Raw genomic sequence first — 13,120 nt, 5'->3', positions numbered from 1 at the left:
ATTCGCTCTCTCGATCTCACTAACATCGACCTTGCTCATTCGATGTCTCTCTTCTATCTCTTTGCGGAGCGTCCGAACGACGACCTCTGTGCCTCGCAATTGTGCCAGACAGGACACGATTGCCATCGGCTTGCGAGCTTTCCCTAAGCTCTTCTTATGGATTTCGCTCAGGTTCTCCCACCAAATATGTCTTATACTCCTGGGACCTGTTTATTCATTTGAACAAAAGTCACTCCAAAGGGGCCATCCCTTCCCTTTGAGGTACCTTCTAATCTAACTTCCCAAACGGGACACTGACCGACTCTGCTGCTGGTCGCTGCGACCACAAATTCTTGAGGGTTCATGAGGCGTTCCATTGCCTTCATTGCCATTTTTCCTATCTGAATGCTCCCTTTTAAAATTTGGAACGAGTGGTACTAAGGCGGTGCTGTAAACACGGGTACGGCGTTCGCTATTTTCCGGAATGCAAACTCCCGACAGTTTTTCGCAACAAAATCTATCAGTTTTACCTTATAGCCATGTTAGTTACGCATGCATTAACAAGCTTCCGAATTATGAGGATTGATCAGAACTGCTTGAACACTTGTGAATGTTTCTGTTCCCAATTGGATTCTAATTCAAATTTTGGGTTCTCCCGGAGTGGTTAGGCCATTTTAAAGTTGGGGAGTCGCCAGTAAATGTTGCTAACTTTTGGTTAGCTCTTAAATGTTGCTCGTTGTGTCTTTACTTAATTTGCTCTGTTTCTATAACCTTTGCTCTAGAGTCGCCAGGTATCTTTATGATACCACCACGAGGTTCAAGTTCAAGTGCTGATCAATAACTCAATACACCAGTTAGTACGTTTCAAATCAAAACACATTTATTATACACAGTCAACCACTACTCGTGTACCAAACTCTACTTACTAGACTATCTCTAACACTAAAAGGCCTATACTTAGCTTTGGAACTGGCCCACCAGGTGTGGGGAACAAATGGCCTTTCGTTCGATTCTGAGTCTGCAGGCTTCAAAGCTGGTATGGACTGGTAGCTAGGAGCGCCTATCTCGTAGCGTGCATTGACTGGAGACTTACTTGGTTGGTGCAGCTACTAGGCGGGTCACGGTCAAGGGTTGTTTCGAGCTGCTGAGAGACCCTGCCAAGAAGGACGAATTGAACTTGGGGACTCTATTTTATTGTCCCCAGGGGCTTCGCGCCATTCAGGGCGGACCCCGTACCTGGTCTCCAAGTGATTGGACTAAGTTCTGCTCATTTGGATCAATTTCTCCAATACTGGAGCTGTTCCCTGATCGCTGGGCGGTTCCTAAGTGTCCGTTGGCCTTCCTTGGTCTTGGCTCCTGCTGGCGCCGAGGAGTCTGGCTTGGCCTTGTTTACCTTAACTGTTTCCAATTGTTCCCGGGGATTCCTCATTAATATGTAGATGGTTGTTAGTTTCAGTGCTCCTGCAAGTTCTGATATACAGGAAACTTTGCACCTGCTTGTTTTTCCTGCGTTGGCTGAATTTCCCTGCATTCTTAGCGGATCTCCATTTTAAAGTCGGGAAGTGGCTAACCCAGGTGGCTACAGCTGTAGTCAATAAATAGGAGTCTGATGTCAGAGTCCTTGTTGTTGAGATGCTGCAGGGATGAGTGTAGGACCAGGAAGATAGCGTCCGAGGTGGAGATGGTTGACAGCTTCAAATTCCTAGGTGTGCACATCACCAACAATCTGTCCTGGTCCACCCACGTCGACACTACGACCAAGAAAGCACAACAGCATCCATACTTTCTCAGGAAACTAAGGAAATTTTGCATGTCCACATTGACTCTTACCAACTTTTACAGATGCACCGTAGAAAGAATCCTATCTGACTGCATCACAGCCTGTATGGTAACTGCTCGGCCCAAGACCGTAAGAAACTTCAGAGAGTCCATCACACAAACCCACCTCACATCCATTGACTCTGTCTACACCTCCCTCTGCCTTGGGAAAGCGGCAGTATAATCAAAGACCCCTCCCACCCGGCATATTCACTCTTCCAACTTCTTCCATCGGGCAGGAGATACAAAAGTCTGAGAACACGCACTACCAGATTCAAAAACAGCTTCCCCGCTGTTACCAGTCCCCTAAACGACCCACTTATGGAGTGATCTGATCGCTTCACACATCTTCTCTACTGAGTAGTACTACACTCCTGTATGCTTCACCCGATGCCTGTGTCTATGTATTTATATTGTGCATTTTATGTTTGCCCTATGTATTTTCTTTAATGTATGGAATAATCTGTCTGAGCTGTACGCAGAACAATACTTTTCACTGTACCTTGGTACACGTGACAATAAACAAATCCAATCAATGGCTGTCTTTGCCCCCAGCATCTGTGCATCCTTGTTTGTATCCAAATGGGTGTCCAGTAAGGCTCCATGATTCGCCAGCTCTCTTCACTTTCTACATCAGTATGGCCATAGAACTCATTCATGACCAACTTTCACAAGCAACCATGATTGAGTTTCGACTCAACAGCAAGCTTATCAACCTCAACAGGTTGGGAGCCAAGACTAATGTGATCTTCCCACATATCCATGACTTACAATATATATTTCCAACGATTGTGCAGCTCTGGCCCACACAGCAAGCAACATTCCGACCACCCTCAACATCTTCAACTCCGCATGTAAAAGGGTTGGTGTCTCACTCAACATCAGCAAGATCAAAATCCTTCATCAGCCATCCCTGGACAAGCACCTACATCTCCAGCCATTGTTGCTAATAAGGAGACTTTAGAAGTCATTGAACACTTCTCCTATATTGACGTTTACCTTTCTCAAAAGGTCACTATTGAAGTGGTCCAGCACAGAATCAGCTGTGTTGACACAGCCATCCAAAAATTGCACAACCAGGTCTTCATAAAAGAACAAAGGTTTTAGAATACAATGTTTTTTTTGTCACCACCCTTCTTATATGACAGTGAGACTTGAGTCACCTCAGTAAAGACGCCTAAAGAACATTTCCACTAGCGGCCTCTCCACAGGGGACTCAAAGTCAAGTGGGAAGATAGGCAAACAAGCTACAAAATCCTCACTGAAGTCAATTCCTCCAGGATCGCAGCCAATATTATGTTAAATCATCTCTTCTGGTCACTGCACCTACATGCCATATAATTGATGTCCGAAGCAGATTCTCTTTTCACATCTTAAGGGTGGCACCCAATCCCATGGAGGACAGAGATTTTCCATCCTGCCACATCATTTTCTGGTACGGGATGCCCTTGCAGGCTGTGGGATCCTCCGTCCCAGCAGCCGGCCAATGCGGTTCCCATTGTGGTCACCCCCACGGCGTCAGCAAACCCACATGCGTGCGCTGCCGGTGAAAAGGAGGAACCTGCCGACAGAAAATCCAGTTATAGGACACTCTGAAGGCCTCATTGAAAAGGGGCAATGCCCAATTGACATTGGTGCGTATGAAAATCTAACCGCTAACTGTGACATATGGCGCTGCCTCATCCAACAAGCCGCAACATAGTCAAAATCTTACCACCTAAATGCTGCTACAGGGAAGTGATGAAAACAGAACTCAAGGACCTTCCTTTCTTCTGCCAAAAGTTCTGTGGCTCCAGGATTGACTGCTGAGTCATTGAGGACAGATGAATCATGAAACCTCATTTCAAGGGACTGATGAGGACACAGATGGATGTAGCACAGTGGTTAGCATTGTTGCTTCACAGTGCCAGGTCCCCAAGTTCGATTCCCACTTGGGTCACTGTGCAGAGTCTGTATGTTCTCCCCATGTCTGAATGGATTTCCTCTGGTTCTTCAGAGGGAGTTTCACTACTTTTTATATGTTTGCCAATGGCAGCCACACAGGCCTTTAAGAGTACTCAGCATACCAGGTCAGCTGGCAAATAGGGGGGGCATGGTAGCATAGTGGTTAACACTGTTGCTTCACAGAGGCAGGGATCCGGGTTTGATTCCCGGCTTGGGTCACTATCTATGTGGAGTCTGCACGTTCTCCTCGTGTCTGTGTGGGATTCCTCCAGGTGCTCCGGTTTCCTTCTACAAGTCCCGAACGACGTGCTTGTTAGGTGAATTGGACATTCTGAATTCTCCCTCTGTGTACCCGAACTGGCGCCGGAGTGTGGCGGCTAGGGGATTGTCACAGTAACTTCATTGCAGTGTTAATGTAAGCCTACTTGTGACAAAATTAAGGATTATTATTATTACTTTGCATCTCAGAGCGAATGGCTCAAAGCATGAGTGTAGTTGAATCAGCAAATATGTTTAGTTTACCTGACCTGATTAGATCAGCAATCTGATTCCTACATTACATCCATGACCTGGCCTCAATTACCTGCTTCTCAAGCTCCCCAGTTGTTTCCAACTATGCCACCTTGTTGAGAGTGCAAGGTTACTTTCTTATATGATGTGGAGATGCCGGCGTTGGACTGGGGTGAGCACAGTACGAAGTCTTACAACACCAGGTTAAAGTCCAACAGGTTTGTTTCGATGCAGCGCTCCGAAAGCTAGTGACATCGAAACAAACCTGTTGGACTTTAACCTGGTGTTGTAAGACTTCGTACTTTCTTATATAGTTGAGAAAAAAATATGTCCGTCCTCTTCCTGACTGCATTAATAACCTGGTCACAGAATTGATCTTGATTTTCTGCTGGAAAGAAAACTGAAAGAAGACACAATCAAAAAGCATGCATAATATCACATCATTACATTATTATGATTGCAGAACCAGAAGATGTGAGTAGAAAATTGGCTGAATTAGCTGGTTAGTTTATAGATTAAATGAATGTAATGTTAAATAATTTGTTTACAGTAATGGATCAATGTCTGGTTAAGGATAGTATTCAGATTTTTGAGGATAAATTTACACGTGGATCAAATAATCCTTTCAACATAGTGTTCAGAGCCCAGTAAGATCATGAGGATATCCCAAGAATGCCATTGCTCATAATTGATTAATGTGGATGATATATTGTTGAATTTGTGTTCTGACTCGGCTGAGAGAATTTTTTCCTGAATTTATTTTCTTGGAATTTTTTTCCATCATTAGTCATTACTCTATAAAGATTAAGTTAGTTGGAGAAGTTCAAAATTGATGCAGATTGTATGTGTTCTTTTGGAAGGAGTAGCTAGATGAGAAGAATGTATCATTGCAGTTATTGTTACAGCCTTACACTGATATAGGGTGAAGTAATTAAACTTTGCCCTCTTTAGAAAAAATGTTTCCATTAGAGTGAATGGTGCTAGTTGAAGGTCTTTTGATAAAAGTAAGGTTAAATGGAGAGCACCCTGTGGTGTGAACATTTAATTATATATGGGAACTGTATGGATTATGATTGTCACAGATGGAAGCTTTTTATGTTAAATAGTAAAAGCCAGTGATTATAATGTGTTGAGGTTGGAAGTGGTAATTAATTCAATGTGCTTTGATTTTTAGTTGGCATTATTTCTTTCTTCAATGCCAAACACAAGTAGAGGTCTTTCAGCTTGTGTTATGCATTTCTGTATGCAGCAAATCCAGTTCAATTCTTATTATCCCAGAAACAGTTATTTTTAAGTGTATTTTGATTTTTACACTTGGGTTTCTTCCAACAATGAATAGACCGTATGTCCTGTCCTGGATGCATCTAGTGTCTTCACAATTACCTACAACTTGATTTTGCAGTCAGTGGCAAAATAGTAGCACTCAACATACTTATAGCACCCATAAACCTTTTGTGCGCCTTTGCTTGGCCATTTATGGGTCATCAGGAATCTTAATCCTCCACAGGGATCTGGAATCTATATCAGAAACAATAGCATGACAAAGCCAACCTGATTAAAGATTTTAAAAACTCAGTCGAATCCAAGAACTGTAGGTTAAAATATTGAATTCAATGTAAAATTATGCATCAAAGCAGAGGAAAAGAAATATGCAATTAAGAGAAATTTTTTAAATAAAGTTGTTTTTCATTTTTACAAAAATCTCTAACACTAATTAAGATCTGTAGGAATGTGACTCCACACTTTTAAAGATAAATATTTTTGTGCCAGACATGTTGTAATTTGTACCTGACATGCTGTTTAATATTCACTTACATTACAATGGACATGCCTAACTTTTTCAGTACTAGTTTGAGTCAGTACCACAACTTTGAGTCCTTTATGTTTGAATGACGAGTCTCAATGAGGTACTAATATAGTGAAGAGATAAGCAGAGCAAATCCATGTTTAGCTGCACATATGCAGATGTTGGAAGTTGCAGTTCTATTTACTCTTCAGTAATATTGGATGCTGATAGCTTTCTTGTTAGTCCTGTTGCAAAATCTAGGCGATTGTTGTAAAAGAAGAATGATTCCTGCACATCAAGATCTGGATTACTGGTGTGTAGGGGACACTGGGTCTTCAACAGTGATATGAGTAATAACTTTTGTTGAGCAAGAGATCTAGCCCTGAAAAAAATAATGTTCTATTTATGGTATGTTATTATGTGTCTACATGACTTCCGGTGCCGGCATAGAGGAGGAGGTTGCACATTGGAGGGCTCCTGCTCGAGGCTTGATGTTTTAGAATTTAATGCCCGGTCCCAGGGGCAATTTTTGGTTAAATAAGTGCAGGAAGACATAACGAAGAAAGATGTCCAAAACCCAAAGGAAAACGGCCGTGAAGAAGGGGTCAAATGTAGGTTCACCATTGAGTGGAAGGGTCGACTCAGGAACTGGAAGGAAGGCGGAGGTTGCGTCGCCGGGTGAGGCCGCACTGCTTATGGCAGAAAAGATGACTGAGGTGATGGTCGTGGAACTTGAAAAACAGTTCGCAAACCACATGGAGGTGATGAGGAAGGAGATGGTGGCGGTATTGAAGGTGCAGGTGGAGGAGGCGATTGCCTCGGTGAGGGTGGTGGTATCGAGCGTAGCGGCCGAGGTGTGGGAGCAGGGTGAGACACTGGAGGAAGTGGAAGAAGCATTGTCGCAACACAGTGATCAACTCACCTCGATGGGTAAGGAGCTGCAGAGGGCAGCTCCTTTATTGTCACAAGTACCACGGTACAGTGAAAAGTATATTTCTACGAGCAGCTCAACAGATCATTAAGTACATGAAAAGAAAAGGAAATAAAAGAAAATACATAATAGGGCAACAAAAGGTACAGATTGGAGGATTTTAGGAATATTTTCTTCTAAATATTGGGACAGCTGAGAGTTAAAAGCCTTCGAGTTAGTGTGTGTTTGACTGCAGTTGTCAGGTTCATTAAAAAATTCTGTTTGCAGAACCTGGGTGTCCTTAGCAGCCAGAATATGATATTGTTGAAAGAATGTGTTTTTCAGTCTGGGTTAATACACAGTAGTTTGACTGGGGAGTTGATGGGTGGGATTCTCCACTCCCACGCCGAAGTGGCCGCGCCGTCGTTAACACCGTCGAGGTTCATGACGGCGCGGAACGGCCCCGGTCCCGACCGATTCAGGCCCTGACAATGGGCCAGGATCAGGGCTGCGTCATCTACACACGCCGGGCCTTGTCGCCCGCGTAAATGACGCGGCCAGCGCAGCATAACGGGCGTCACCGCGCATGCGCGGGTTGGCCGGCGCCATCCCGCGCATGCGTGGTTGCCGTCCTCTCTAAGTCCGCCCCGCAAGAAGATGGGGGACGGATCTTGCGGGGCCGCGGAAGGATGGAGGTCCTCCTTCAGAGAGGACGGCCCGACGATCGGTGGGCACCGATCGCGGGCCACCCCACATTTCAGGTAAAGCCCGGTGCAGGATCCCCCCTCGTCCCCCGTCCCCCCCCCCACATGCCGCCCCCCCCCCAGCGTTCACGCACCGCTCACGACTGCAGCGACCAGGGGCAAGATTCTCCGATCCCCCGCCGGGTCAGAGAATCGTCGGGGGCTGGCGTGAATCCCGCCCCCGCCGGTTGCCGAAGTCTCCAGCACCGGATATTCAGCGGGGGCGCGAATCGTGCCGGTTGGCAGGCCCCCCCCGCGCGATTCTCCGGCCCGGATGGGCCGAAGTCCCGCCGCTAAAATGCCTGTCCCGCCGGCGTAGATTAAACAACCTACCTTACCGGCGGGACAAGGCGGCGCGGGCGGGCTCCGGGGTCCTGGGGGGTCGCGGGGCGCTCTGGCCCCGGGGGGTGCCCCCACGGTGGCCTGGCCCGTGATCGGGGCCCACTGATCCGCGGGCGGGCCTGTGCCGTGGGGGCACTCTTTCCCTTCCGCCTCCGCCACGGTCTCCACCATGGCGGAGGCAGACGAGACTCCCTCCAATGCGCATGCGCGGGAATGCCGTCAGCGGCCGCTAACGCTCCCACGCATGCGCTGCCCGGAGATGTCATTTCCGCGCTAGCTGGCGGGGCACCAAAGGCTTTTCCGCCAGCTGGAGGGGTGGAAATTCGTCCGGCGCCGACCTAGCCCCTTAAGGTTGCCCGACTGATTTGTGCCGTTTTGGGAGCCAGTCGGCAGACATCGCGCCGTTTCTGGAAAATTCCGCCCCAGGCATGGACGGCGCCAGGGGAACCCGCCGTTTTGGCCTGGCCGCTCGGCCCATCCGGGCCTCAGAATAGCGGGGGTGCCGGAGAATCGCCATTTTCGGTGTCTCCGGTGATTCTCCGGCCTGCGGCCCGCAAAACTCGACCAGGCCGTTCCCGCCGCTTGGGAGAATCGCGGGAGGGCGTCGGACCAGTGTCCCCGGAAATTTTGGCGGCCCAGGCAATTCTCCCAACCGGCGTGGGAGTGGAGAATCGCGCCCGATGTGTTTTTAGTCCGTGGAAAAAAAATGTTTTTTAACTTGGGGTGATGAGATAATTTCTGGGTGGAACCAAGAAAGGCAGAGAGTCAGTGAGTTTGGAGAAGCTTTGAGAGAGAGAAGAGCTGAGTTCTGATTTGCATGACTCTTGAGTCCACAATTCTTTCCATGTAGGTAGTTTTAAAAAAATGAGTAATAATATTTTAAAGCAGAGCAGTCTTGTCTGAAGACAAGGAAGAAACTGAAACAACCTAGTTGAAGCAGCCAGAATCTGAAGGGGTTCCAACCAGAGCCAAATCTGTTGTATAAAGCATGTATAAAGCACAGTGACTAGCACTGTGACTTCACAGCACCAGAGTCCCAGGTTCGATTCCCTGCTGTGTCACTGTCTGTGCGCAGTCTGCATGTTCTCCCTGTCTCTTTGTGGGTTTCCTCTGGGTGCTCCGGTTTCCTCCCACAGTCCAAAGGCGTGCAGGTTAGGTGGATTGGCGATGATAAATTTCCCTTATTGTCCAAAAGGATTAGGGGGGGTTATTGGGTTCCGGGGATAGGGTAGAAGTGAGGGCTTAAGTGGGTCGTTGCAGACTCAATGAGCCAAATGGTCTCCTTCTGCACTGTATGTTCTATGTATTACTCTATGCCCCGATAATTGTAAGCTGGATTGAGAGCTGGATGTCTTTTGCTTTTTGTTTAATGGGAAATTGAGTAGTACTGTTAAGGGGTAATTTCAGGTTCTCCCTTCACGCCATGCAATGTCCCTATCTTTATTCTGTTCTGTGAGAACTCTTGAATGTGATTGGCTCCTTGAACAGCTTGGTAACATCATTACACTCAACACAGGGAATCCCTATTAAACAATGCTACAATCTATTGTGTTGCAGAAGAGGTAAAGTTCTTGCTACATGATTGCTAGTTCCCTCAGTGAGACTTTCTCTGAGATAAGTAGCGAACGCCTTGCATCAAAGTCGAGACCGATATTTCTTGAATTCATGGTTGTAAATGGTGGCCCATGTTTCTAATAACCACATTCTCTTTGATTAAGCTCTGAATTTCCAAGTAACTGCTTGGAACCTGTTATCGTTGGTTTTATTGCAGAGCAAATTATATGCTAATGTAAATATTGTTTTCATGCAGTGAAGAGCTACGCAAAGAAGCACGTCAGCTAAAGCGTGAAATATTGGCAGCAAAACAGAAGAAGCCAGAAATTCTTATAAAGGAAGAAGAAGAGCCACCAGGTAAACATTAAGAGCATACTTATACCGATTGCTGAGGTTTCAGAATTGTATGACTGTTGTTCCGGAAATCAGCAAAAGTCATGTTACTGTGGCTCAGCAGTTTATAATTGGCTGAGTTTCCCTGCTACTGCATCCAGGCGAGCACCCTGTCCATTTATACATTTCCACTCGGGTGTTAAAATCAAAAACAAGTAGTTCACTAATGAAGCATCTGGGCATCTATTCAGCAGTGATTTACTAGTATTTCTTTTAATTTAGTATGCTGTATTCTTGTTCACAATGCAGTTTTCTGTAATTTGGGGAGATTGGCACAGATTGGGTGACCTTGAATGCTGCATTCAGCCTACTTCTATGATCCTGAGCTTTAATCATTTGTCATTTTAATTCTTTGTCCCATTCCATTCTGAACTCTCTGCCCTCACCCTTTTGCATTGTTCTAATTAAGCTCATTGGAAGCTCAAGTAGCAGCACAGGCGGAATCTTGTGCCCTCCCCAGTTGCAGGTTTGATGGCCAGGGAAGGGGCCTTTAATTGGGTGGGGAGCCCTCACCACCCCAATTAAGTTCATGCCAAGATACCTCATGGATAACCATCCTTTCCCCACTGCCAGTTGAGGTCCTTAATTAAGTAGGCAAATAATATCTACTTAAGTGCCTCATCCTGTTGCTGGTGTTAAATCAGTAGCAGGTGAAGCCTCGCCATGCGAGGTTGCTTGCAGGACCCGGCATCAGGAAGGGGAGGACTCTGAGAACCACCTCCCTGCCCTTGTTCTCAATCCCCCCCCCTCCTCTGTGACCTTCGTCTCACCATCACACCTCTGATCTGGGATCCTGTGTTGAGCCTTGTGTGATTGACATTCTGACAGCATCCACCACCTCACCAGTGGCACTGACAATAGAAATGCTGGTTCTTGATCCTAGAGGAAGGCCTGCTGATGGCCTGTCAAGTACCAGTGTGGAACAAGATGCGGCAGACCGTTCCAAAAAGAGGCAAGTCAGGACTCTCGCCGGCTTTCCAATCAGTGGCCGAAACCCCTACCACCTTCACAAGATTCCACCGATCAAGTTTTTCTTAAGCACTTCATAACTGTCAACATGCAGACTGCTGATTATTCCTTCTGGGTTACAGATTTTTACAACCATGTTCCCCAGTTAAGACACTTACATAGGCAAAAGCATTGATAACAATATTGACCCTGGGGATAATTCTGTTTACATTCCTTCAGCCCAAAAACCACTATACTCTGTTTTGAACCTGTAATCAATTTCCGAACATGCTGCTACACTCTTTGTATGTCTTAATTTTATCAACATGTCTTCTGCATGTCACCATATCAAAAGCTTTTTGAAAATCCATGGGCGGGATTCTCCACTCCCGCGCCGAAGTGGCCGCGCTGTCGTGAACGCCGTCGAGGTTCACAACGGCGCGAAACGGCCCCGATCCCGACCGATTCAGGCCCTGACAATGGGCCAGGATCGGGGCCGCGTCATCTACACGCGCCAGGCCTTGTTGCCCGCGTAAAGGCGGCGCCGCATAGATGACGCGGCCGGCGCTGCATAACGGGCGTCATCCGCGCATGCGTGGCTGCCGTCCTCTCTAAGTCCGCCCCGCAAGAAGATGGCGGACAGGGCCGCGGAAGGAAAGAGGTCCTCCTTCAGAGAGGACGGCCCGACGATCGGTGGGCACCGATCGCGGGCCACCCCACATTTCAGGTACCCCCCGGTGCAGGATCCCCCCTCGCCCCCCTGCAGGCCGCCCACCCAGCGTTCACGCACCGCTCACGACGGCAGCGACCAGGTGTGGACGGCGCCGGGGGGAACCCGCCGTTTTGGACTGGCCGCTCTGCCCATCCGGCCTGAGAATAGCGGGGGTGCCGGAGAATCGCCATTTTCGGTGTCTCCGGCGATTCTCCGGCCTGCGGCCCGCAAAACTCGACCGGGCCGTTCCCGCCGCTTGGGAGAATCATGGGAGGGCATCGGACCGGCGCCCCGGGAAGTTTTGGCGGCCCAGGCGATTCTCCCAACACCGCGGTGCGAGAGTGGAGAATCGCGTCCCATATATCCATTTTGTCTGCATAGCACCAGTAATTATGGTGTCAGTTTAGTAGCAAATTGCTGTCCATGCCAGTTAAGTCACAGGACATGCCAGATGTCATCAGGTAGTTAGTGGGGAATTCTGTGCATGTGCTGTAAATATGCAGAGTAGGTAGATTATGACGCAAGTACCATCATGGAATGCTAATTTGATGCCAGATATGCCATTTTGTATCTTGCCATTGTAGTTAACGTCCTCTCTTAAATATCCACAGCTGTGCCTCCCACCAGCGCTACTTAAAGGTATCATCAACAACTTACAATAAAAATAGAAATTTCTGGGAAATTCCAGCAGGTTTGGCGGTGGGGTGAGTTAACTCGTTCCGAAGAAGTCATATTGGACTTTAAACATTAACTCTGTTTCTCTCGCTACAGATACTGCCAGACCTGCTGAGCTTTTCCAGCATTTTCTGTTTTAATTTCAGATTTCTACATCCACAGTATTTTGCTTCAACAACTTGCAGATTAATTGCTGATAGGGGAGGCGGTGATGTTGCTCTCTTTGGTTGGCTCTGAATATGGCGGTCAATATGGTCGCCTTCCTTAATTCTAATTACGTTTGCTCTAGAGTCGCCAGGTATCTTTCGATACCGCCACAAGGTTCAAAACCGTATACTGATCAAAGACTCGATACACCAGTTAGTTAGTTCAAAGTCAATGCTTATTTATTTACACACACAGTTAAATATACTCATGCATAAAAATCTACAGACTAAACTATCACTACTGCTAAAGCCTATACTTAGCTTCGGGCGCCCACTCAGTCAGAGGAACAATGGCCGTTGTTTGGTTCTGAGGCTGCTGGGGTCGAACTGGTTTAGGGGAACAGCAAAGGTTGTCTGTCTGGTAGCGTGCGTTGACCTTGGACTTACTTGCTTCTGGTGCAGCTGGTGGACAGGTCTCTCCTCGGTGAGAGCCGGGTCCAAGAGAACGATTCTCTCTTGGGGGCTCCTTATACCCAAAGGGGCTTGAACGTGGCCCCAATCAATTGGGCCGTTTCTTGATCATTCCTATTGATTTCATCCAATAAAGGGGTGGGTGCCCTGATGGCTGGGCGTGTCCTAGGTGGCCGTTGGCCTGCTTTG

The 13,120-nt window shown here is 47.3% G+C and overlaps 1 protein-coding gene across 1 annotated transcript in view; it reads left to right on the top strand.

Moving 5' to 3' along the window:
* Positions 1-13,120, top strand: part of cwc27 (CWC27 spliceosome associated cyclophilin) — a 296,815-nt gene that overhangs the window by 178,030 nt on the left and 105,665 nt on the right. Inside the window, exon 11 of the mRNA XM_072496934.1 lies at positions 9,843-9,943. Coding sequence (XP_072353035.1) covers positions 9,843-9,943 — 101 coding nt within the window. The remainder of the gene's footprint in view (positions 1-9,842; positions 9,944-13,120) is intronic.

The sequence above is a fragment of the Scyliorhinus torazame genome, chromosome 3 (genome assembly GCF_047496885.1).
Source record: "Scyliorhinus torazame isolate Kashiwa2021f chromosome 3, sScyTor2.1, whole genome shotgun sequence".
NCBI lineage: Eukaryota > Metazoa > Chordata > Chondrichthyes > Carcharhiniformes > Scyliorhinidae > Scyliorhinus > Scyliorhinus torazame.
The sequence above is the reverse complement of the archived record's forward strand: the minus strand, read 5'-3'. Positions and strand labels throughout refer to the sequence as shown.